The 27,074-nt window shown below is 41.5% G+C and overlaps 4 protein-coding genes across 7 annotated transcripts in view; 2 read left to right on the top strand and 2 right to left on the bottom strand.

Moving 5' to 3' along the window:
* Positions 1-3,055, bottom strand: part of LOC135338815 (uncharacterized) — a 35,036-nt gene extending 31,981 nt beyond the window's left edge. For all 4 annotated transcript variants that reach the window (XM_064534893.1, XM_064534892.1, XM_064534891.1 and 1 more), the window contains exons 1-6: positions 2,682-3,055; positions 1,969-2,389; positions 1,419-1,635; positions 1,124-1,285; positions 246-1,038; positions 80-143 (exon numbers count right to left, since the gene is read on the bottom strand). In XM_064534893.1, coding sequence (XP_064390963.1) covers positions 80-143; positions 246-1,038; positions 1,124-1,285; positions 1,419-1,635; positions 1,969-2,389; positions 2,682-2,852 — 1,828 coding nt within the window. In that variant the 5' untranslated portion in view covers positions 2,853-3,055. The remainder of the gene's footprint in view (positions 1-79; positions 144-245; positions 1,039-1,123; positions 1,286-1,418; positions 1,636-1,968; positions 2,390-2,681) is intronic.
* A 1,553-nt stretch (positions 3,056-4,608) lies between these two features.
* LOC135338834 (probable ATP-dependent RNA helicase DDX46) lies at positions 4,609-11,100 on the bottom strand. The gene is made up of 6 exons (XM_064534909.1): positions 10,962-11,100; positions 10,607-10,745; positions 10,163-10,243; positions 9,875-9,994; positions 7,380-7,996; positions 4,609-7,104 (listed from the first exon to the last, which is right to left on the bottom strand). Exons 2-6 carry the CDS (start codon positions 10,729-10,731, stop codon positions 4,694-4,696), a joined length of 3,354 nt encoding a protein of 1,117 aa, XP_064390979.1. The 5' UTR covers positions 10,732-10,745; positions 10,962-11,100; the 3' UTR covers positions 4,609-4,693.
* LOC135338827 (uncharacterized) lies at positions 11,095-22,557 on the top strand. Its single transcript, XM_064534903.1, has 2 exons — positions 11,095-11,363; positions 15,386-22,557. The coding sequence occupies exons 1-2, from the start codon at positions 11,241-11,243 to the stop codon at positions 22,394-22,396; spliced, it is 7,134 nt and encodes a 2,377-aa protein (XP_064390973.1). The 5' UTR covers positions 11,095-11,240; the 3' UTR covers positions 22,397-22,557.
* A 371-nt stretch (positions 22,558-22,928) lies between these two features.
* On the top strand, positions 22,929-27,059 carry LOC135338835 (uncharacterized). The gene is made up of 8 exons (XM_064534910.1): positions 22,929-23,098; positions 23,165-23,368; positions 23,449-23,559; positions 23,703-23,760; positions 23,837-23,920; positions 24,164-25,072; positions 25,543-25,771; positions 26,051-27,059. Exons 1-8 carry the CDS (start codon positions 22,952-22,954, stop codon positions 27,012-27,014), a joined length of 2,706 nt encoding a protein of 901 aa, XP_064390980.1. The 5' UTR covers positions 22,929-22,951; the 3' UTR covers positions 27,015-27,059.
* Positions 27,060-27,074: the final 15 nt, after the last annotated feature.

A 27,074-nucleotide genomic window follows, 5' to 3' on the forward strand; every position in this document is an offset into this window, starting at 1 on the left:
ATTTGATCGTGTTTGTTCTCACACATCATAAATTAATTTACGAGCTAGACTATATGTATGAATATTTTACAACACTTACGAAACATTGGGCTTGTGGCTTCTGAAAGAGTCCCTGCAGCACTTAGTGTACCAATGATCAATCCCTATAAAATTGTGTCATCGTTACCATCTATAATTAATAAGCCCCACAAACTTTGGCTAATGGGAGACTGCACATATATACATGTATGTGAATGAGGAAGTACCTGCAATTTCTTGGGTGCAAGGTTTGAGCTGATTGCAAGAGCAGTCACCCATACCAACGAATAGCCAATCAGAAGAAGTGATGATCCAATAAAAAGTTGGGCCAAGTGCAGCGTTTTATGAGTGCTCCGACAAATTGGAGAACAGTCTTTGCAAAATGCTCCATACCGAACTCTGGGTATCCAATGGCACGAATGGTCAGGTATTACAGCATTTATGCAATTATTGCTTGCTATAGCGAGTTGGTCTGTCGTATATACTGCTCTCTTTTCATTCATGTCCTGTGTGTGTGACATTTTTAAGTGAAATTCAGTTGATCTCATTACACATATTGTGCTTTTGGAGAGTAGAGAACACTTGAAGAGGTCATATCCTTCTTGCTGTCTGATTGAGTCAGCTGAAATTACCTCAAAGGTTTCTGAATTTTCTAAAATGTATGCCAGACAAATTTTCTTTTCTTTGTTACAGTCACAAGTTATCGCTTTGCTACAATGTCCATGCATTCCAAACGGCAGCTGTGCGGATTTTGTGCGATCATTAATATCAAAACTCAGCTGTAAAGAGCCATACAAATATAGACTGCCAGTTGGTAGTGCTTGCTCATGTGCTGAGATGGAATGGTTTTTCACTGTGATATTTGGTACTATTTCAGGATGATGGAATGGACTGTATTGAGTACAGGGGTCGTATGGAATAGTTTGCCAGTCTGTAAGAGCAATGTACCCACAGACTGTTATTGATATTCCTATGATGCCTATCACTTGAATGCTGACTTTCAACCATTGGAATAATATCCTGCAGAGAAAGAATGAGTGAAAATGTCTAGAGCACTTCATACCACAATTGTTTTTATGTATCATGACGCATTGTATTTACTTACACCAAAAGCGATCCGGAGATTTTCGGAACAGAGAAAGCTAGAAACACATAAGCAGTCAAATTGATACTGAAACCGAATGAGTCACTGAGCACAGGTGATAGTAACGCTTCAAAGTACCCCCACATTGTGGACTCCACATATGCTAGCAGGTGCATTGAGACAATGTACGAGAAGTTAAGGAGGAGTTAAGCCTTCCTATGAGGGATCAAGCTAGTTAGTCATTATGGTGTGCATTCTATAGCTGTCACTAATACAATGTGATGTGTGGCATAATTATAATTAGTAACAAGAGGATATGATGATTATTGAAATTTTGTTTGTCTTTAGGCATGCTGATTCTTTAACAGGTTCAAGATCACAGTGCACCTGACGGTACCTTCCTTTGCAGCTGCTCTCCCCTTGAAACAAAAACACAATAAGGATAAACACAATGACACCATATGCCATGTTGAACCAGCCAATGGATCGGAAATGATCAACGTTGATGAGATAGGAGAATATCACTGATGTTGCTGCAATATGGATAGAGTGTACAATCTCAAGTCGTAGGTGTTAATTGACCATGCAGTTGTCGTCATGCATCAAATTCCACAATCAATGTTGCTAAGTTACAAGAATGCTAATGATTGTAGCCTATAGCACAACCTTAGAGATTTCAGGTATAAGGAATTCATAATAAGGAATTCATATAACTGTGTAAACGAAGCACTACAGTGACTACACCATAGATCGGGTTACAGCAAAAGATTGTTCATGGAAGCATGTATATACATATGCACAGCATGTATATATATACATATGCACAGTACGCCGATAAAATACACAAACATCCATTGTAAACATACTTGGTCCAATGATGAATCCAACCCCACGACCTACTCCTTCAATTGCAAAGAGCAAGTCACGTATTTTAGCACTTTTCTTTGCATTGCTTATTTCAATGATGGGTTTGTAACCACTTCTCTGTTGTTGTAGCTCAGAATATGTGTTACTGCTATCCACAGCATAGCTGTAACTTAAAGTCATTGCTGCTCCTCTAAAGAATCCAATTAAAAGCTCGGAAATTATCAGCAACCAGCTCATATACGAAACAGCATACAGTGTGCTTCCTAGCACAAACAAACATAAAGAGGACACAAACAGATACCAATAAGGAAGGAATCTAACAAGGACTCCCATTGATAAACCTCCGAATATAGCCCCAAAGTGAAGTGTTGCCATTACTCCCGAGTAGAACAACTCAGATTCTCCTAGTCCAGCCTCGACCTGTACAGTTTTGAACCAGTATTGAAAAGGCAGGAATTTTTAGAATCTGGAGTTAAGATTAATGCTCATTTAGATTGAGTGAGCTACAGACGAAATGATAACACATCCGCATTAAAAGGGTACACGTAGATGTCTGTCTATTCAATTTCCAACCGTCTATATAATATAGCGATGTTAAGTAAATGTAGACATGTAGACCTACTACATAACCATATAATGATGAAGATATATATAAAAGGACAGTTGTTGATATTACATACAGTACAGGTTAATAGGTTGCGTAACTACTTACCTCATAACGATCAGTTCCGTTTAAGCTCTGCAGCTCTGGATTTGTCACATATCTATGAAGCGATGAGAACTGATTCTTTATTCCACTTACATATAGCACTGCCAAAACAAAAGATGTGAGAACCCAATTGAGCCTAAACCTCCAAATCTCTTTTGTTAGTTTGTCAATCATCTTAATTATAAGCTGTAGTCTTTGTGGTCTAGCTAGATAATAGCTACATCTACATATCACATTGACAGTGTCACAAGCCAGAAAACCAGCTATAGGCTACTGTGGCTAGTGCAACACGAACTAGATCTAGCTAAGTACTCTGTCACTCACTACCTGGCAGTATAAGTAATTGGCCTGGTATGTACTACTAGGAAACTAGGAAAACCCTACACATCCCACTCAAAGAATGTGCACATGCGCATGCGCCAGTTGTTGTGAGCGTTGATGCCTCGAAGCTACACAAAACAAAGTTATAATCTCCTCTTACTCACAGGATGACTCTATTGAGGAGACTGGTTGGAAGCTGGTTCACGGAGATGTATTCCGATTATACTGGCTGCTTAATTCAGCAGAGCCTTGCAGCTCTCTTTTCACTTTTGCAGCTACCAATATAATTATTAAACTACTATTAAAGTAGAGTATAACAACACTCCATGGACAAGTTTTTCTACACACTCTTCTGAAAGGCTGCAATGGCATTCCAAGTAAACAACTTGAGAACCAGTTAAAGCCTATAGTAGTATAGTATAGCCTCAAATCATCGGCCTGGTCTCGAGGCTAATAGTAGTATAGCAGGGCCGTAAGAAGATTTTTTAGGTGGGGGGGTAATGGACCCTCTCCTTGAGAGGGTGCAACAAACCAAAGGCACTAAAATATCAGGACTGTGATCTGCTGGACTCTGCAGAGGAGCCCCACCCCATTTCACTGTCTGAAAACCAGGGAGGCTCTGCCCCCCTTGTTTTCAGAGTGGGGGGCAACTCAGCCCCCCTGGTTCTTACGGCCCTGTATAGAAACTCTCGCTTCCACTTCATTGATCGATCCCTTGAGTAGCTGTAGCAGTCAGCATGCACACATCGTTTTTTTGCAGGCCCCAAGTGGGGTAAAAATAATTATGGCATGTAGACTACAGTGACAAAGAACTTGAAGGGTACATGTACGTAAAATAGTAGATTATTTATTAATTAATTACTGTCCTGTGAGATGGAATTCTGCTGAGATCAGGTCAATCTCAATGGGTGTCCTGGGCTGCGTGTCCCACTGACGATCTTGCGCCTCTGATTGCTTGGATGGCTGAGCGTAGGAGGGCGAAGGTTAGGTGACATCTTAGAGTTTTATTGTAGGTGATGTCCCATTTCTGGGCGAGTAGTGAGCTCAGGCATTTGTAGAAAAGTGATGCTTCTACGCCCATGCCTCCTGTAACTGATAAAACTAACGGTGTAAAAGAGGAGTGTTCAACTTCCTGGATTCTTTGCTGATATGCCCGTTTCTTTTCCAGTTCGTGGTTTCTGTATGTTGCTGCTTGTGACTGGTTTGTTGGAGGGGGCGAGCGGGTTGAATACTCTCACATCAAAGTATGTTTTTTGAAATCTGCCCCCCCCCCCCCAAACACCATTGGCCGATATATCCAAACGTGCGTTTTCTTGGCTGTTCGCTGAGGCCCCGTTGAGTTGGTCGCGCTCACAGGTTGTAGGCTGGGCTCCACACACACTTCACAGTGAAGTGACTGCATACTTCTGTGAGAAGAGATGCTGTGGTATCTCTACTTTAATCGGCCTGGAATCGAGGCTAGCTATCAACACACGTACACAGCAGTGACACACACCATGACACCACATGCACACACACATGCAGGCTGGCTCCTTTACGGCTGCGGCCTGGAATCGAGGCTACAACGCCTTACGATTACATTGAAGGCATTTACCACTTAAATTCCAACGATACTGCAATAATTACAATCATGTAAACAATAATTATATACATTCAGCATACACAAAAGGATATGTACACAAAAATTAAAGGTACTAGAGTACTGAGTATCGTCCAGTATGTTGGGCTGGTTTAACACGACTAGCCATTTTCTGTGCTTCCTCTTTAATCACTCTCTTAATTTCTTGCTTGGCTAACTGCACTGCTCGTTCAGTTTTTCCTTCAACTGACAGATACAAACGTTTTTCTCCAAGTACTTCACTAGCTTTGCGGGACTCAGGTACATAGATACCACGCACAGAGATGTAGGAATCGGAATACTCGCCAATGTCGTCCAAAACTTCTCTTGTTGTGAGTCGAAATCGAATTTGCTGGGGAAAACCGTTAATCACAACTGCGTCAGAATATTTGAGGAACTGACCGTCTGTCGCCTCACCACTGATTGGTTCTTGCCCTGGAACAATTGCACCAACAGGTAGAAAAGTGTCCTTCACATTAGCTGGTCCAGCACCGACTTTGGCATTGATGCTAGCAGCAATCTGTGAAGCAAGAGCTGCCCCAGTGACTTTGACTTCCTCGCCCTTCATGATGGACGTTGCAGCTTGTTGAGCAGCCGTATTCACACCTCCTACAACAATCTTTGCTTGAACTATTTTTTCGGCAATCGCCATGGCTTGATCGAGACGTTCGGACTGTGGTGGAGTTGGAAGGAGACCTGGTTTACCCATCATCGGGCCATTTTGATTGTTAATCGTCACTTTGCCTCCAAAGACCTCATCGAGTTTCTTGTCCATTGTCAACAATGCATACTGATCCTCATCATCGTCATCTGCCATTCCTAGAGCTGATTTTTGTTTCAGTTTAGCTTCACTGTCTTTGACTGCCTCTTTATCATCGAATTTGTACCCACTCCCACCGAACCCAATCGCTCTTCTCGTGTGTTTCTTGAATGATATTTTTCCCTTGACCAATTTTCCTTCGGATTTCAGTTTATCCGTATAGGAAGTCCACAGCTGCTCCAACTCAGGAGGAACAGTGATCTTCGAAAGCTCGAGAGCCTTCATAATGTCACCAGCAATTTTCTGTTGATCTGGCGTAATGAAGGTGTAAGCGTTTCCTTTGCTTCCGGCTCTTCCAGTTCTGCCACAGCGATGCACATAGTCTTCATAATGGTTGGGACAATCGTAGTTGATAACAAGAACAAGGTGCTTGACATCCAGGCCTCGTGCGGCTACTGACGTTGCAACTAAGATCTTCACAGCACCGTTTTTGAAATCAGCGATAGTTGAGTCACGATCAAACTGGTCCATACCACCGTGAAGAGCAATACACGTGTAGCTGGACTTCATCAAATCTCGAATAAGTGCATCGGCAGTTTCTTGTCTCTCAACAAACACAAGGATGCTCCCTTTCTCCTGGTAAAGCCCAAGCAGCTCAAGTAGCTTGAAATACTTCTGGTGTTGATCGATCACCATCACAGACTGATGCACATCTTTGCACACCACACTTCGACCACCCACTTGCACTTCAATCGGTTTGGCTAGGATTTTTCTCGCTAGAGCTTCCATCTGACGTGGGAAAGTTGCTGAGAACATGACAGTTTGCCTGTCAGGACGGACATTGCTGATAATCTTTGTAACTTGAGGTTCGAATCCGAGATCAAACATTCGATCAGCTTCGTCTAGGACAATATACGTCACTCTACGGAGATTGGTTACACGACCATTGTTGGCTGCAAGCATATCAATCATACGCCCTGGGGTACATATAACAATCTCCGCCCCTCGTTTCAAATCGGCAATTTGCTCGCTGATACCAGTGCCTCCGTACACACACACGGGTCTGAGCTTGAGGTGTTTGCAGAACTTTTTACATTCACTGTAGATCTGAATAGCCAACTCTCTTGTTGGAGCAAGGATAATCGATATAGGGCCTTCTTCATAGTCTAACGGAGGCTGGTCCAGAATGTGTCGGAACATCGGTAAGAGAAATGCAAGGGTTTTTCCGCTTCCAGTTCGAGCGATACCAATCAAGTTTCTACCTGACATGATAGCAGGGATGGCTTGTGCTTGGATGGGTGTAGGCGTCTCATACTTGTACTTCCTCATAACATCGAGAATCTTTTTGGTGAGTCCACTCTGTGCAAATGTCTTGATAGGGGTGGGACAGTTCTTTCCCTTCACCTTGACATTCTCCAGCTCCATGCGACGTGCCACCACCTCTTCTTTTACCATTTTTGCTAGTTCAGGAACTTCGACGTAGAAATCTTTTCTGAACGAGGGATACTCAATTTTTTGATGGTCGACCTGAGGTAAGTCTTTCTTTTTGTTTTTCCTAGCGATAGAGAGTAGCACAGAAGCCAGTTCTTCGTTATCGTTGAAGTCTTCGTCGGAGTATTCAGCAGCATCTTGGTCGTTGTGCATTAGTTCTCCTTTCTTCTTGGACCCAGGGGTACCGGAAGAGCGAACCTTGGTTACAGTAATCATTGTGGCACCTCCTTTCTTGCCTGTGTGTGTATGCATGTGTGTGTAGTACAAGTGAATGTCTACAGGTGCATGAGGACATATTCTCATTGATCAAATGAAATTGGCATACATGTATTATAGATGTACAATACTGTGCCAAATTCACAATGCGTCAGAGCATACAGAATAAACGTGTACACCGTACATTAAGAGCCAGTTTGTCCTCTATAATTACAATTACATGTTGAGTATAGTTCATGAACTACATGTTGTTGGCCTGCATGTACTACATGTACATGTACAAATCACAACATACCTGACAGCTTTGCTCCTGCCCTCTTTTGATCAGAGTTCTTGATCTCGTTCACCTCCTCCTGTACTCCAACCATGAATGCATCCAGTGGATCGACATACTCCTCCTCGACCTTTTCTGCCTCCTCTACTGGCTTGTCTGTCTCCATTGTTTCATCTGCTTTGTCAGCTTCTCCATTGGTCGCAGCTTCTGGTTTTTCTGCATCTTCTGGCGCTTCTTCTGTTTCCATGGCAACCTCTTCGGCATCGTCTTCATCGTCATCCTCGAGACTCCACCCCTTTTTCTTATCAACCTCGTCCGAGACTTCCTCTGAATTGTCCTCGACCCCTTCAGCTTCAGGTAGCTTGTCTTCTTGCAACATTTTTTGCCTCCAGGCCTCGAGTCTCTCTCGTCTCTTTTGTATGGCCTCTTCAATCTTCAGCTGTTCAGCTTTGATGGCTTCTATGATACTAACTTCTTTGTCCTTACTTTCAGGGGGTGAGGTACGATCCTCTCGTTTTTTGGATTTTGCTGACTCAGTTGTATTGTCAGCATTGGTATTCTGTTGTTGCGATGATTTGGAACGGTCTGGTTCATCGTGGTGACTCTTCTTGCTCTTATCCTTGGGCCGAGTTGGGCTCCTGTTGAAACAAAAAAGAGAACGATGACCACTGTGACTGACTACATGTATCAGAAAAACATGTACAATGGATCACGTACATGTATACAAACATATTTTTTACAAAAGTTCCTGCATTACTGTAAGACTTGAAAACGAGGAACAATGTGTACAAGAGCCAAAAGAAATGTAGGGCCTAAGTTTTACGGCCCAGTACGTTTCAGTTTAAGCGTACATGTACATTATGCTCTACAATACAACACAATAAATCCGTCAATTGTGAGCACTTACATGTAGCCTTGTTTGATATAATATGTACATATATGTGTGAGTGTGTGTGTACTTTATACCTTGCACCCCGGCCAGCACAAGTGCCAGAACAGGAGCGTACAGTTAAGAAGAGTGGCTGAGGTAACAAACAAAAACACTCGCTACCAGGGTCTACAAAACCACACACATTCTACACACACATTCTACACACACATTCTACACAACTATTTAAATACGTACATGTACTCAATCTAAACTTACCGCTACAGTAATTGAGCAGGGATCAACCATCAGTACAGTACATGTAAGTACTGAAGGTTGAGTGTTTCTTATTTGGAACGCTGTGTACCACTGGTTCCATAATAAGAAACACTCAACCCTCTTGTTCCTTAACGGTTTTTGTTGATGTTCAGAGGAGGCTGGACATCACACATCATTAATAAGCTTAAAATTAATCCAGCTGAGTCAGCATTTACCTAACTCTTCCATTCTTACTCGTTTTATCTCTCTTGTATTATATCTCCTGTTAGTTTATAGGTAATAGTAGTAGTTTAACACTATGATTGCTATACCTGCTATATCAAAACAGTAAAAGGGAAGTGCAGCAACAACTCATAGTTTCTGGCTCATTGCTTCTAGTATAACTATGCTACTCAGTTTCTAGTTTCACTGGGTATTTTTAGCATCATTTACTACTGGTATGGAGTGCTAAAATCGTTTGCAGTCTTTTGGCTTAGCTGGATAGCTACTGTTCTCTGTAAGTTTCCGCATAATTATCTCTCCATGCACACACATTTCCTCCGTAAACACTATAACGCATGTCCAACCTCCTCTATTTGATGTTGCAAAGATTAGAAAACCCTACGTACAGGAGGCTACTATTAGGGATGCGGCGATTATGCGAGCATAATTTTGAGAATAATAGGTAGCTTGGAGCATTAGAAATTATGCGGGAATAAACGGTAGAGTGGATGGGAATAATTATGCCACGTGGCTAGCATTCTAAATAAAGCACAATTACCATTGTTATTGTACTCTGATCTGGACTAGACTGCAGCTACATGTAGCTAGCTAGCTTTATAGCTAGTAGACTACTAGTACTTTATATGGAATCTGAAGAGAATCAAGAGTACAGCCAGTAGTGCCTATCCCAACACAACAGACACTAAACCTACTGAAGCCACTATGATTCCAGTTCCAACTGACCCCCCAAGTAGAGACATATTAATGCTGGATCAACTCAAGGCACTTCGTTTGGTGATCAGCAAGACAATGCTCTTCAGGACTATAATTATGTATATATTATATGTAGAGACTTCGCAATTATCAAAAGATGATTTTTATTGTGATTTTAATGAAGAATAATTAATTTTTTATGAGAATAATGGGCTGAATCACTGAGAATAATAGGCTATATAGCTTGGGAATTAGAGAATGGTAAAATTTGGAGCATAATAGCCTCAAGCCTAGCTACTATTGACTGGGATCAACCACAAAAGTTTATACACACCCACAAATATGCATGTCGGTCTCAAAACCACAGTAGCAACACCTGAAGTTTGGTCAGATCCCTGCTCAATCCATCCACAGATACATTGTACGCCAGGTAACTATACGAGCGTTTAGTTACCTTGAACGTGAGTGTGATCTCTTCCTTTCCCTGGCTCTGTCACGTGACCTAGACCGGTGACGTCGCTCAGTCTTCTTGCGTGGCCTATCACGACTTGGGGATATGGAGCGACGGCGATTCCTGGGGAAATTGGAACTCTGTTAAACAGTAAGCTGTGTAAATATACATTATTTAAGGGGTTATCACATCGCAAATGGCACCATGCTGTAAATTGTTGTCCAAGACCATTATAGCCGAGATACATGTATATAGGTCCCCTTATACCAGTAATGTTACTGAAAACTATACCTGTCTCTGCTCCTGGACCTAGAGCGATGACGCTTTTCTTTCTCTCGTTCTTTCCTCCCTCTGTCCTCACCTCTTTCTCTCCTATAGAAGAGTAAAACATACACAGAGATGGCATGCCAAAATAATTACGGTACAGAGCTACATTGTAAGCTAAAGGGGGCTTTCTCATTACAATTGTAAGACTGCAAGCCATGTACAGGTTTTCCCATCAAGAGGTCCCGGCTTGTATTCACATACAATTAACATGAACAGCATTGTAACATTGCGCAGATAGGGTTATTCCCATACAAGATACCGAAGTATCACCTCCGCTTGGGCTTGTACTACTCAATTTGTAATGGCGCAAAAACTATAAGGCTGGCTACATCTACAACTACAAATAAAGGTTTGGTTCACTGTCAAGCAATTAACACCAGTCATTCAAACAAACTCTCTGTCTCTTACCCTCTATCTTCTCTCTTGTCTTTCCGAGATTGCTGCTCTGGTGCGGGACTGGACTCACGTGAGCCACCCGAGTCCGAGTCGTCGTTTGTATGACGTCGATATCGCCTCTCCTTGTTTCTTGGCATGCTGATCCTGGTCACTGTGCCCGCACATGCGTGTACAGTAAAATTTATGAGTATAGACTTCAGTGTAGGTACATGTACGTATAGTCATTGTATCTATCTATGGTATAGTGGCGCATGGCATTAAATACAGATGTTTGAGGAATCCTTGTGAAGTTGTTTGATAGGGACAGCACTGAACAACATAATTATAAATCTACATGAACAACAAATATTTACTACAACTCGCTTACCTCTGAGGCTCTGACTAGATCGACTATACACTGTGAGACTACACGTACTATCTTAGCTTTTGGTACTTTACTGACCTCAGCCTCACAGCCTCATGCTCAAAGCTTAACGATTTTCCCCTAACATAACAAGCCTCGATATCAAGCCTCGGTGATTGGTTTTGCTAATGAAGAAGTGAAACCGAATGCTCTGATGTGCAATCAGTTATCTAGCCACAGTGACAGCATTTATCATCAACTCTTCATCAACTGAACTCCGCATCACACATCAAAGAGCACTGAATGCTCATCAACATTCTGAAAGTGCTCCTGCTGGGAGCTGCTTGCTGCACCCTGGTGACAAGTACCCACTTCAGAGGAGCCATTATCATGGTCAGGCCACAGCCAGAAGGAGGAGAGAATGAGGTACATATACGTTGAGTGGTGCGCTAAAGTACATTCGATATTACTGACTTTAATAACATAGCCTATACAGTATATATGTTACAGTTAAATAAAATGTTTGTTGCATGAGATGTACATGCATGTGTATAGACTCAGTAGTATCAAGGGCGTATAAAAGAAGAGAGGGCATGCAACTCCTATATGAGCAGAGTTCAAACGTGGGTGGATGAATGTGCATGACTGTGCATGAAATGAAATTTCTATTTTTAGCACTTCATGCAAATGCACACATTCCTCCGCCCACGTTTCAACTCTGCGAGCTACGTGTACTGATAGTAGAGTTGCATGCCCTCTCTTCTTTTATACGCCCTTGGTAGTATATAGACTCTGCATGGTTTCATGGCTCTTTTATGCACTGCTGGCAAACCAAACTACACATTATCTAAAATCCAACGTGAATTGTGATGTTACGAGTAATACAGTAATTTAGGATGAAATATATATATAGATCTATATAGTTTAATGGATGTTTGGATTGTAGATCCTGTACTTTTGAAGCCATAACCCCACCAGGACCTAGTAAGTACAAGATACAGGCTTTGCAACACTGGAACAGACACATGCACAAACTCAGATGTCTACAATATATACATAGCCATGCATATATACATAATTTATAAGAAGGACAGTTCCTCTCGAGAACAGACTATAGCCATTACATAAATATCATAAACATTACAGCAGATCTATATAGCAGCTGCTATAGCTTTAACAGTACAGCTAGACACTCTCAACCAGTTAGCAGCGCACTGTGCAATAATACCTCCGTGTCTGTATTGATCGAAATCTCTAAAAACAAATACATGTAAAGATAATAACACACTTCTAGCAATTGTGGTATGTCTACATTCTATGAGTCAAGATTTTGAAGAAATTGACTGCCGGAGAGATGGTCCAGACTCCCTGAAAGCTTCTGGGAGTCGTCTGGAGCTTTTCAATAAACACACCGTGGATAGAAGACACCACACAATCATGATCACTATAATTATACAACAATCCATCATTGTGACATTGAACAATGCTTATTGTTAGCACGTGTATGTGGTTCAGATCATTGTCTAGATCTACTCTTCTACAGGTCCTCTACAGTTTCTCTACAGTAATGCTTGATTTGTTTCTCGACTTGAAAGGACCACTCTATCCTTTGTAGCATTCCATACCCCCTCTTCAGGTTCCCCATGTCCTGTGTTTGAACTGCTGATACAGTAATATCAGCAGTTCACATTATAATGTTTACTTCGTATGGAACTCGATCTGGCGAGAGATGTGCATGGAAAGAAGAAAGACCAGTCCTTGTTGGGGCTAGGGAACCTCGCTTCATCGACATCAGCAGATGTACAAGCTTAATTCTTCTCTGTTGCTTTGTCACTTTTATTAGTGGATGAAGCAAGCTCGATACTTCGCACTAACAGATACTGTGTAACTAGTATCTATGCTGAACACTGGTGGGTGTGTTGCCAGATGCGACGAGTCTCTTCTCTTACCCTAATAGGCGCTCTCGATCAAAAAAACCTTTAAAACGATCATCAACGCTTCAGACATGCAGTGGGAAAGTTTCCAGCACGGTAATAAATTTACCAAGCCCAACAAGCGCAACTAGCCTATATATAACGTCACACGTAAAAGTGATATAGCATCACGTGATGCGTTTCTAATCCTTTTCCTCTATCTATGGTTTCTAGTTGGATTTTAGAATTTTAAAACGTTTGGCTAACCATAACTGACAGGTACTTTACGCTTGCTGTATGGTATTGTACTATAATTATCACAACAGCTGCATGATTAACTTTGCGTAGCTCACCACCAGTTGCATGGCTTCCCTATATGCATATCCTGAAAACATCAGATTATCCGTTCCGATTACTTAGTACTGCATGACTTAGAATTTAGTTTCCCATCCTAAATTCCCATGAGGCTGACTGTGTGTGTGTGTGTGCATGTGTGTGTGTGTGACTGTGTATTTCAGCTGTAACTGCTCAACGGTTGCAACAAAACTGATCTTTGGTAGCATCATCTGTTCGCACAAAGTCTTCTATTCAACTTATAAAAGCACTAAATCCCTAGCTTTTGTTAGCTACAAGAGTCAGAAAAGAGCTGTTAAAGCAGCTAGCTTGTATATAGTACTGATAATTATAGCCATATTTTGTGAACTTGATCTCTTTACAGACACACCCCTTATTCCTGTGTATGTAATGCGCATGCACGCTTATCCCCACGTGTGAGAGAATCTAGATCCTGGCAAAATCAATTTACTTCTTTTTCTTGAGGTAAGCCACAAAACACGACAATGATAACAATAGATGCATGTACACAAACCTGATAGATAATAACAGATGCATGTACACAATTCTTTTCTTCTCAGTTTAAATATAGATAGGTGTTATAATTATATATAGTGTACTTATTATAACTAGTGTTCAAGCTGGCGCTGTGCTAATGCATCTCGCCATGTTTTTGCTTTCGCTCAAAAGTATTAGAGTGTTATCTATAATGAAAGTTAGCTTATCTATATAAAGTCACTGAGAAGAAAAGACTTATTTACATGCATCTATTGTTGTATTATGTGGCTTACCAGGACCTCAAGAAAGAAGAAAATTGATTCTTCCAGGATCTGTAGTTCAGTGTATATAATATCTAAGAAGAAAAGACCTGTGTACATGCATATTGTTATCTATATTGTTATAATAATTATGGTAGTGTTTTGTGGCTTACCAGGCCCTCAAGACAAGATGATTCTGCCAGGAGGATCTGGATCTGGATCTTGGATATTATTTTCTCACACATGGGGAATGAGCGCGCATGCGCATTACATCCACAGGAATAATTAAAGGGTGTGTCAAAAGAGATCAATTTTCACAAATGGCTACTGCATGCTAGCTAGCTATTTTAACAGATATTTTCTGAGTCTTGTAGCTAACAAAAAGCTAGCGCTTTAGTGCAAGGCTAACTCATATGTTGAATAGAAAGTTTGTGGGAACAGATGATGCTATGAAAGATTCTGAAGAGACTGCAACAGCCTTCAATGTGAGTCAAACTAGCCATAACTCGAGAAAGAAGCTTTAGTTTGCTAATCCACGAATCAAAATCCAAGAGAACGTGGCTAGAAGCCTATAGAAGCTGTTAGTTTTCGTCGCATTGCAACCGTTGAGCAGTTACTGCTGGAATACACACATACACACACACAGTCAGCTTTACCGTATCTCTCCTGCGGCTACGCCTCGAGGCATAATTATATCTAGATACTACTGTCTGTGCTTAAATTCGCTCTTACTATTCTGACAGACTATACCTTTGACAAAGGTTTGTTCTCACTGTTTGGCTACAGGCTCATGCAGTTATACTTCTATCCTTGAAGATTATTCCTCATGCTCTTCTCTGTGTGACTGTGTGGAATTCATTTGTACAATAACGTATGTAACATTATACAAAGCAAACCTTTTCATCTCTTTTCTAACACTCTAATACTCTAATAGTTTTTGAGCGAAAGCAAAACATGGCAAGAGGCATTAGCACAGCGCAGCTTGCAACACTCGTTACCATTAGCATTAATTTATAATTCCGTTGAGATATGTCTCATATACTCTATTCTTTCATGTAATCATTGGAGCTATGTTGCAATCTAGTACGTTCTGCCACGCAGCCTTGTGGCGGCATAGATGATGTCATAATACTAAGGAGTAAAGCGGTACAACAATTAATCATGGTGACCGTGATAGGCTGAAGCGCATGTAGGGCCACTAAACAGGAACGCACAGGAACGCACACTAAACAGGAACGACCGGAGTTTATTCAACTTATGAGATAGCCTTGCACTAAAGCGCTAGCTTTTTGTTAGCTACAAGAGTCAGAAAAGAGCTGCAAAAGCTATTACTGTCAGAGAGCAGCAGCCATTGCAAACTATAACCTATTGCAAATGCACCCATTTTTCTAACACTACGGTATAGCTATGCATTAACAATTAACTAGCATGCACTTTAATTTAGATGGAGATAACCTACCGTGTTTCTTGGAGGAGGGACTATGATGATGGTGAAAGCTGTAGTGCCACTACAGTTGAACAAAGAACGCTGCTTTCTGGACAAGGCTTCGGCTCTCTAACCTGCAGTAGTGGTTGCACAGGCACTATTACACCATTGTCCTACATTTGTACTGACTTCAGTCTAGTCGAAAACTGGTCATTTGGAGAAAATCACGTTGTGTATACATTTCCAAGCACTAGTACCTCTGTTACAATAGGATTTTCAGGGGATGCATGGATAGAACCGTTTAATAGTGGCTGGAATGTACCAACAACCTTTTCCCTAACAAGGAGGAACGATACTGGGCGTATTAACTCAACACCATGTGCTATTACTTCACCGGTGATTCGTTTGCAAGAAGGTTGCAACCATACACTGCCAATAGCTGTTATCGATCCAGATGGTGACATTGTCAGGTGCCGATGGGGAATTGGTAGTGAGTGTGGTGGTATCTGTAATAGCTTCCCTGGGGCAATTCTTGATTCATCCACCTGCACATTCACTTATGAAGCAAATAGAGGAACTGGTTTTAGTGCTGCAGCAATAGTTATTGAAGACTTCCTCCCAGGTTCTCTGAAACCACTAAGTTCTGTAGCTCTTCAATTCTTGATCTCTATTTTTGCCTCAACTGAGTCTTGTTCCAGCCAACCACAGTTCGTTCCACCTACAACCATTAAAGGATCATGTGTGGCGATCCCTAGCGGGACCACTTTCTTCACTCAGATAATTGCCAATAGTGGTCGAGCAAGTGCTTCAATTACCGAACTCCAAACTGCGCCCCCACTTGGACTTAGCAGAAGTGAGATACAACGTATACAAGAAACAGACAACTACTTTGTTAATATAACATGGACTCCACAAGCCAATCAAGAGAATCAAATTCACCAGTTCTGTTACACAGCAGTAACTTCTGACGGCCTTGCTAGTGAGCAAAATTGCATCAAGTTTCTGGTTGGAACTTTTCCACCTCAGCCATCTCTAAATTCAGCATTCCCAAATCAAGCACTAGTACATCCCAATCACACAACATGGACTATTTTATTTGATCAAGAAATTCGACGTCCATCTATAGCTGCATCGGTACGATTCTTCGATAATACAACAATGCAACAAGTGTACCAAATTGATGCGTCCTTTTCTCCTGAGATAAGTTTCAATAACAGTGAAGTCTTTATCTCCCCAGCATTCAGATTCCCAGAAAAAGCATACTACTTCATCACTCTTGACAGAGGAATTGTGCGAGGCCTGGAAGGATGTGGACCTGGAAATGAGCCAATCACTGATAAATCCTTCTGGACTTTTGAAACCATGGACATCACTCCTCCTGTTATCACCTTTGTGAATAATCCATCAAGAACCAATGAAAACATCACAATCGACTGGATGAGCAATGAAGAAGTGACATGGACTTGTGTCGTTGTATTTGAAACTGAAAACAGCCCTGTTAACTGCTCACAAGCATCATGGAATGGTGAGGATTTGAGGGGAGGCTCGTACAGGATTGAGATTGTAGCAACTGATTTAGCAGGCAATGCTGCTACTGTATCACACAACTTCATTGTTGATTTAACACCACCAGTTGCATTTATCAACCAAAGACCCGCATTAGTTTCTAACCAATTGTCATCAAGACTGACATTCAGCTGTAATGAGATCTGCACATTTGGCTGTCTATTGTTTGAGTTCAACAGTTCACGAGGAAATATTGCCTCTTGTAACCAGCAATTTTTTTCCACTCTAATTCTCGAGCACAACAAATCATACGTCTTTGTAGTAATACCCACTGATGACGTCAGCAATCATGGAGAAGAAATTTCATATACGTGGGAAACTGATTTTGAAAATCCGCGAATAGCGAGCCTCTCCAACATAAGTACCCTTTGCTCTGAAGTAAGTCCTGATATAACTGGACGACCTACAGCTTTTGATAATCGGCCTGAACCAGTTTCAATTAGGTATCAAGACTTGAGTCTAGGATGCTACATTCAGCGAACCTGGACTGCAACCGATGTAGCTGGAAACATAGACAAGTCTGTGCAATTCATTGCTCTTGAATATTCACTTAGCATTTCATTTGTTCCAGTTTTGGCATTCTCGTGTGACAGTACTATGGGCACATTTAACATACCAGCATCTACTGCATCTGCTCCAAATCCTTGTCGGATCCCTCTTGATTTGACGTTTACTGATTCTGTTTCTGAATTTACATGTCCTGGTGAGTTTACTCGAAGCTGGTCAGCTCAATCTTGTGGTAGTATTGCTGAAGCTACTCAGACCATTAGATTTTTCAACACCTGTCCACCCAATACCTGTGGTCATAACGAGTTACCACCGAGAGGAACTTGCACGTTCGGCCAATGCAGCTGCACTAGGCCGTGGTCTGGGAGCAATTGCAGTGTGCAAATATTCGAACCTGAGATTGGCACTATAAATGACACAGTACTTGAAGAAGCCGAACCTTACATATTAAGTATTTCTCTATTACAAGGAACTCCTCCACTTTCATGGACTTTGATATCTTCACCTGCTGGACTCCGTTTGAATGCGAACATGCAACAGATTGTATGGGCGAGAGTACGAGCTGGAAATCACACTGTATCTGTGAGCATTGAGAATGAAGTTGGTATATTTGGTGTTAGTTGGACTCTTGTTGTCAGACCAGGATATACTGCTAGTTTGGACCCTGTCACACCAAACACATACCCACGAGCTCAGCCTGTCACTCTGACAGGTAGAATAGAGTACTTTGAAGGCAATCAAGTCCGTGATTTCTTAGCTGGAATTGTACCAGTGAGCATCGACATAAGACGAGGCGCTACCACTCAAACACTCACTGCATTCTCACTAACTGATGGAACTTTCTCCATTGTTTTCAATCCAGCACCTACGGAATATGGCTCTTACACTGCTCAAGTTCGACATCCACAATTGCCACTAATGAGTGAGTCTGTGAGCTGGCTATTTCTTGGGTTTAGACTTATACCTTCCTCCATATCATTATCTGGTGAAACTTTGAGTGATTTCCAGGAGACGTTCTACAACACAACAATGATTTGTAATGATGGACCAGCAGATTTGACAAGACTACACATGACAACCAGCATTCCCACTACAGATGATCTTCAAGTTACAGTTTTTCTCAAACAAGATCCCCTAACTAGAAACATCAAAACTGGAGAATGCATTTTTATTGACATTACTGCTACTAGCAGTCGAGCTCTTCGCAGGTTGTTTGTCGTTCGATTTGAAACTGATGAAGGTGCATCAACATCGGTTTTAATAAACCTCCGAATTCAGCAAATACTACCAAGCTTTTTAATATCTCCCTCACAAACATCCGCTCGAATCATTCAAGGAAAATCCATTATTTTGCAGTTTAACATTACCAATATTGGACGAGCCACAGCACTAAATGTTCAACCAATACTACCCAACAGCCCGATTTTCTCATTAATTGGACTTGGAAACAATGACAGTAGATACGGCAACGGACAGTTTAACCTTAAGAGTGAAGAATCAGCTTCCTTGTCTATCCAAGCCATGGTCAATGACAAAATGCCTCTAGGCGAGATCAGTGCGTCATTCTACATAGTCAGCAATGAAGCGTTTCAGCAGATTCCAATCTCACTTACTGTGTCTTCAGATACACTAATGAACTTGACAATTGTTGTTGAAGACGAATATACGTACTTTGCTAGCGGTGAGCCACTTGTTAGTGATGCTGTTGTGACTATCATCAACTATCAACGAAATATTAGAACCACTGTCACTACAGAGGAGAGAGTTGGAAGTGCTCTCTTTGTCAATATCTTTGAGGATCTCTACGAAGTGTTTATCGAAGCTCCCAATCACAGGCCTCTACATCAAGTAGTGATCACAACAATCGATAACCCTACTTTGACATTCTTTCTAGAGAGACAAGCAGTCACATATACTTGGAGTGTTACACCAGTAGCTTTTGAAGACACGTATACGATCACTCTTGAAGCTGATTTTGAGACCAATGTGCCGATTCCTGTTGTCACAGTTTCTCCAATTGAATTTGACCTTGAAGAACTTGAGCTTGGATTTGTAGACTCTATTCAACTGAACATCACAAATCATGGATTAATTCGAGCGGATGATGTAAACATAAATCTACCAACAAATCATCCATTCCTTGAATTCACTGTTGATGACGAGTTTCTCGGATATCTCGAAGCTTTGTCATCAGTGACAGCAGTTGTTCATATCTCAAGGAGAAGTGTCCGAAAAAGAGCACTAGGTCTTTTAACACAAATAACATGGATTATTTACTTCATCAACATTGCTTATAGTTATGTTTGTAGAGATTTCCAGATACGAAGTATTCCAGTTGTCCTAAGGAGACCTGAAATAGTAATATCTCCAGCAAGACCCTCGATATTCTCATGCAGTGGCTGTGAAGGACTCACAAGATCTGGCAGAGGCAGTGGCATAAGCGTTGGTAGAATTGGGCCCTTCCTCCAACCATCTGGTAGCTATTTTGGTGGAAGTGGCACAGGATCTGGGGATAATGTGCCTATCCTCTCATTCAACGGTTTCTCTGCTATCACGCCTATGAATTGCAATGATTGCTTACAGAACCTGCTCAGTTGTTTTCCCACACCGAAGTTTCCTCTTGCCGGCTGTATTCCACTGATTGCCAGTGGTTCCGGTATTAATGGGCCTATTGACATTGTGAAATGGATAAACTGCCTCATTCCTGGGAAGTGGGTACGCAGTGGACGACCGAAACAAGCCAAACTAGCATTAGAGGGGAGCCTCTGCATCTATGGTGTTTATGATGCTTGCTTCTCGGATTCTTCCGGAGGCTCTTCTCGAAAAAAGAGGCAAACCTTATTGAGCACTGTCAACGACCATCTCGAGTCAATGTATCCGATAGATTTAAGTTTAGACCTTGCGGTAGAGATTCTCGGAAATGACGTGTGGCTCTCTGTAGGTGACCCAGGATGGGTGTCACAAGTTCTTGAACCGGTATTCGATGATGCTAGCGAAGATGGAGTGTTGATATCATCTGCAGAAAGGTCGTATATTCTTTCAGTCCTACCACCTGGCAGTACTACTAATGAAGATGTGGAGAAGCTCTTAAATCGTCTCAATAACACACTGAGTGGATGGAACAGTGGTCAACTGGAGTCTATCAACGGATCCAACATAGCATCGTACTCATTTGTTGAATCGCTCACGAACGACATCAACAGATATAATGAGATTGCAGTCAATAAAGGATTCTCTTCTTATTTAGACGCTTACACATTTTCAGCCAATGAAATAAACCAGCTTAAACAGTGGGAGGAAGAAGAAGGAATATGTGCAATTGTTAGAATTCGAATTGAGCAAGAGCTTGCGATTACTCGAGAAGCATTCCTCGCTATATTAGAGATAGATAATCAAGAGAATGTAAATCTTAAGCAGATGACACTGGAAATCATTATCACGGACTCGAGTGATGGAAGTGTCTCTACAACCAAGTTTGTTATCAGTAACGAGACTTTGGATGGTTCCTTAGTGAGAAGTGGAGACACCTGGACATTGATGAGCGGAGGATTAGGCTCAGTTGAGTGGTTGATAGTGCCTTTGTCCGAAGCTGCCCCGGAATCTGATCGAGTGTACGGTGTGGGGGGTACTCTCAGGTACTCTTTTGAGAATGAGAACATAACCATTCCACTTCTTCCTACACTTATCACTGTCACTCCTGATCCATCGCTGCTTGTGCACTATTTTTGGGAGAGAGTTGTAGTTGCCGACGATCCCTTCACTGAAGAAGTTGAACCATCTATTCCATTTACACTCGGAGTTATTGTCAAAAATGCTGGCTATGGAGTTGCTAACAGTCTAACACTGTCATCTGGGCAGCCGGAGATTATAGAAAATGAAAAAGGATTGCTTATCAACTTCATGATAATTGGAGCCAACATTGGGAATAGTAGTATCACACCATCATTGTCTCTCATACTGGGAGATCTAGCTCCTCAGAGCACAGTTGTTGTGCGATGGTTTATGATTTCCAGTTTGCAAGGAGAATTCAGAAATTTCTCTGCAACTTTCCAGAACATAAATCCTCTTGGAGATTCGAGACTCTCTGTTTTAGATGAGCTCCAAATTCACGAACTTATTCGAAATGTGAAGATATACTCCGAGAATGACGATGATGGCATTTTGGACTTTCTGGTGAATGAGCGAAGAGATATTGGAGCTTACCCTGATGGTATTTATGACAGCAAGACACTCATCAGATACAACGTGAGCAGAGGACCTGTGCTTTCTGTCCAACCACTGTCCAGCTCTACAGCTTCTCTAGAAGTGAGTACAACTGCAAATGAAACAGGTTGGATTTACTATCGATATACAGATGTAGGTGGATTATTGAGTCAAACTGCTCTCACATTGAACACTACAAAGCTAACAACAACAGGATATGTCCAAATTCCTCCGGAGAATTCCTGGATTACTCTAGTGGACGAAACACTTGTTCTGCACATTCTAGATTTCTATGAATCAATTCACAATGAGCTGAGTTTTATAGTGACACTTTGCACATCCAACTGCACCACCACGGCCATACCTTTCATTGGTCCTACTGGCACACCTCCCCCTGCCACTACCATCGAAACTACAACGGATGTCTCTGTGAATGAAACTGAAGGAACAACCACTGAATCCGGCTCAGATTGCAAATCAAACTGTACGAACACTACCATGGAATCTACAACTGTGAGCGAGAATACAGAAACCACTACAGAATCTAGCTTAAATTGCACACACAACTGTTCCACTACAGCCGAACCTTTTACACGTCCTACAGGCACACCAAATATTACCATGGAAACTACAGCAAATGACTCTGTGAGTGTGAATGAAGAGGCCACCACTGAATCTGGCTCACTCTCACTAGCTGCCACAATGTTGCCACTGCTCATGTTTGTCTCTGCAAGTTTTGCAGAAAATATTTGACTACTAATGATAGCTGCTGTTGAACAATGTTAGTTGAAATCATAATTATGTATTAGTGCAGATTACTACATTCTGTAATAATCTTTTTGTAGTTATATTGTAGGCTGATTTGTTTTGTGTTTACTCCATGATTGATGATTGTAATAACATGAGCTTTGACAGATCATTTAAAAAACGACAAGCGCCGTAGATATGTAGCATGCTCATTCAAATAGTATGGTTCAAAGGTGGATAAAAAACGCATATTAAGATCAGTACCATACTGTACTAAACATTTGCTTAGCGAGCACAAATCAAGCGAACATAGTTTTGTCGTCATTATAGTTCGTGATGAGATCTAGCGAATTTATGAATTTTCTTACACTTAGGGAACATTTTTGACAATCGATTTCTGATATTTTGAGTTTCAGAAATCGATGCACCGTGCGCTTGCGCTGCATCTCCCTGTGCATCGTAGGCGTGTAGCTGGGCGGAGTTCTGGGGCTCACGTTCTTGATTTGCTAGCCTCGATTCCAGGCCGCACTAAAGATGCCGCCTTGTGACATGGCCTTGTGAATGAGGATAGATCTTTGCATGCTCCATACCTGTCGGTTTGTCAGGAAAAGAATCATGTTTGAAGAGAGGCTGTCAACCCTGTACGACTCTCTCTTGAGCGGGAAAAGTATCTCTTATGCTTCAGTTGAAAAAATATTGATTGAAAAGGTATGTTCCTTTTTTGAAATCTATGATACACCATACATCAAGCATGATCAAAGTTTTTCTGTGCAGTTTGAAGCGAACCATGAAAGGCTTTTGCATCTATCAATAATTAGACAGCTATTTTCTGAGAGTGCACCCTGTCCGTCACCAGTGGAAAAAAACCAGAGCAATCAGGTTGCTAGCAGTGATGCACGACCTACTGCTGTGGATGACACTGCAAGAGCTGATTTGTGCCAGAGTTTGTTGGAGAAAGATGTTTTCTTCTCAAATATGGTGTGAGATCTGTAAACTCTTTCTGCAAGTTTAAATTTTTGCTCCGATTTAAACTGTGTATTGTAATTAATTTTGTGCAGGTTCGCTGTTTAATTTGTGATGAGCAGCTTGTCTCTTTCGCTGCCTCCAGAGCTCTTGTTGCTGTTATGGGAAGAAGACAACTCCCTGCTCATCTTGATGGCAGCAAGCTGGTATTTGCTAGTATTAAAGTGTAACTTGTTCCTGAGTAGTAATGGTTGTCAGTTGTTGTTAGCCTCATCTGCAGGGCTGATAGTATAAGGATACAATACTTCTTCTTGTGAAGTTAGCTGCCTGTATGTATCTGTTTATGCAGGAAAATCTGATGAATGACATTCTGAATATGATCGACGTTGAGAGTCTCTGCAAGAAAAGTGAGTGGCAACTCTCTAGAAACGTTCATACATGTATGTACCATACATGTGTATTTACCACTATCATTTCCTCTAGGGTCAATATACTGCCTGCAGTTGTTCACTAACCTATTGAAACAGCTGAGAAAGCCCCTTGCCTCTGATCATCCCGCACTGTTGCGTAAGTTATTGTGTGTTTTGACCGTGCGCAACTTCAGCCTTGACTTGTTCCAGTTTTATGAAATGAGATATGTAACTCCTAAAGAGGGTGTACGTATCACGTCCTTTTTCATTGCCAACATCCTTTTACAGCCTTGCTTCTAGTACGTGTATAGCTGGAGTGTGTACGTTCTATCTTATTAGGTTGCTACTTGCACCACAGAATTGCTTGTATACAGTTATCCTATCCCTAACTGTACTACAGGTTCTTTGGGTATATTAAAGTACCACTGGCCAAAGATCCTTGCTTCATTTCAAACTTCATCAAGAACCATTCGACAGCCTTCCGTCAGAGCCTGCTCACTACAACAACCGTCTCTCACTACTACGACAACAAACCCTCAACCACATTCACCTTTTGATGATAAAGAATTCGGATTGAGTCTAGGAGAATTTCTTTCACTGACAGTCGAAATTCTTCGTTATACAGAAGTGGGTTTGCAAGCCGAAAATCTTAATTCTTTGTTGATTCCAATTTACTTCGAAGTCGTTCAGTCGCTGTGTGCTTTAACCTACCTCACTGGTGTTTGTCAGGCCAATCGTTTATATCTTCTCAAGCGTGTTTTGGATGTATTCGTTAAAATCAATTACTTTTCTCTGCAAAAATCATTAGATTTTGAAAAATCACATTGTTCAATACCACACCCCCTTGAACCCACTAAGTCACAACCACTACACTCCCACATTGTCACCCAGTCACCAACTTCCATCGATTCAGAATCAGTACCACATGTCATAGAAACACCTAGTTTATTTTCCTCGTCTCCACAATTCACAGAGCCACCAGCAATCAGTTCAAGCCTACCACCACTCTCCAGTACACAATCTGTTTCTCTGATAGTCCCACAGCCCTCTGCAGACTCAAACACACAAGAACAAATCCTTCATGAGTCTCTCCATTGCCTCTTACGTAATTTAGCCCTTGTCGAGTGCTTCCGGTTTTGGATGACCAAGTTCACTAAGATTGCTGGAGTTGACGTTTACGTTGAGGAGGCTGCACCCTTGATAGAGGATGGGCTGAAATGCACCGTCACTAGGAAAGCTTGTCTTCTTTTGTTGGAGTATGTCACCTCGATTATTGTGAGGGAGTCGAAATCTCACCTCTCCGTGCAATGTGAGTTACCGTATAGCGCAAAATTTTCGAGGGGGCTTAATTTTCGCGGATTTCGTGGGTTAGCAATCCTACACGAAATTTAAGTCCACGAAATTTGTTCTTTAATTAGAATTATCCGCTATAACGTGCAAAGATTAAAAGGCGTGCCATCTGGTAAGCAGTCATTCCGCGAACATTGTGCAACGAAATGCTTTTAGAGGCCATTCCACGAAACATAAGTGCCTCGAAAATTTCGCGCTATACGGTAGTTTACGTATTGTGTGCTTTGCTCAAGTACATGTATGTACATGTAAATTGCATATGTTGATCAGATCCTTACAAAAATGCAGTATGAGACGCACTCACGCTTTTATAATTATATTCTAGGGTATTAAATTTGTACACGTACTTCATGAAAATTGTTAAGCCTAGCTAGCTCCTGATGACAATGTGTTGATAAAGCATGTACACCTTTCCACACATTCTCACAGTGCTCCTTCATCTAGAGAGCTTACTGCAGACTATTGTAGCTTGGGCTAAAAACAGTGTACCACCTTCGTTAGCTGCCACTCTGGAGGGTCTATTACAGGACGATGTCGAGAGTCCTGGGGTGGATTTTCTACGACTTCTCTTCTACTCCATTCTGACTGAGCAGGATGATTGTCTGGTCCGAGCCCTCATGGCTAGTGCTAATGTTCACAACTCACTCTACAAGGAATAGTAAATACATTGTATTATAGTTACACATAAGGGAGGTTTCAGACAATTTTGACACAAATTTAGTGTCTGTCCTTTGTAGAGAGGTTGTCCAGTAGTGTTCCTTATTTAGACAGTTATATAGCCGTCTGAAAAACAGAGAATTATTGTACATGGTCCTTCTTTCGTAGAGTACAGTAGATGTACATACTTTTGATAGAACTTACTTTTGATAGAACTTAGCTATGGATCATAATACCCCCAACCGTGCGCGCACACACACACGCACACACACACACACAGTGACAGCATCACAGTGGACATTCCCCTCCTTCACCTCTCTCTGGGGGTGTTCAATATCCACACCTTGTTTGTCAAATTCCTCAGTGGTGCTGGTTTTGACTCCACCCTCTTATTGGACTTTGTCATGTCCTCTGAAACACGCTTCAGCTACTTCCTGGTCAGATACCTCGAGATTGTGATCAGGGAGAAAGAGAATTCAGTAATTTTTAACTATGATTTACCTTGTGCATGTGCTGAATTAGATATCGTGGACGAGTACATGAGTATGGACTTAAGTGGGTCAGAGGACAATGAGAATGAAGAAATGGGACATTTTGTAGAGGAACTGGCTGAGAGAGGAGTTGTTGCACAATTGTCCAACGTACAACAAGAGCATTGCATCAGCGTAAGTGGAGAGAAATCGTATGGTGAAAATTCTGCTGTGGCTGAGAACATTTCCCACAAAAAATTTGAATCTGAAACTTGTTTCGGAATTAAAGCACTTCCAACAGCTTCTCGAAAACGTAATCAAATTTCACCTGGTGATGTTGAATTTCCTAATGCCAAGAGAGCCAAATGTAATCAGCATGTTCTGCTGTCTCCTGAACGTGATTCAACTTCTGATCCTGATTCAAAAGCATTCACCCAACCCGATCTTGCATCCATAGACCTTGTACGCATGCCAGAGCCTATTACAGTGTCTAGTGTGTCTCAAGCAAACCAGGACCTTTCTTCATCGGAGATTGTGTATGAGCGATCGCAACCCATTGTCGATTCCCAGCGTGATCCATCCATTGAATCTGATGACCCACCTCCGACACAAACGTTGGTTAGAGTGTTGAATTGTTTGGTGGAACTCGGTGAGACACTCGCTAGGTTGTGTAGTAAGAAGCTGTTGTCAATGAGGGAAAACAATGTGGAGAGAATTGTGTTTTTAACTGAACAATTAACGCACATATTTAATGCACATATTTTCGAGCATTAAACTTTAATTTTATGAAAACACTTGATTATGAAAGTTAATGTGCAATATTATTTTCAATTA

This window comes from Halichondria panicea, chromosome 7 (assembly GCF_963675165.1).
Source record: "Halichondria panicea chromosome 7, odHalPani1.1, whole genome shotgun sequence".
NCBI classification, from domain to species: Eukaryota; Metazoa; Porifera; class Demospongiae; order Suberitida; family Halichondriidae; genus Halichondria; species Halichondria panicea.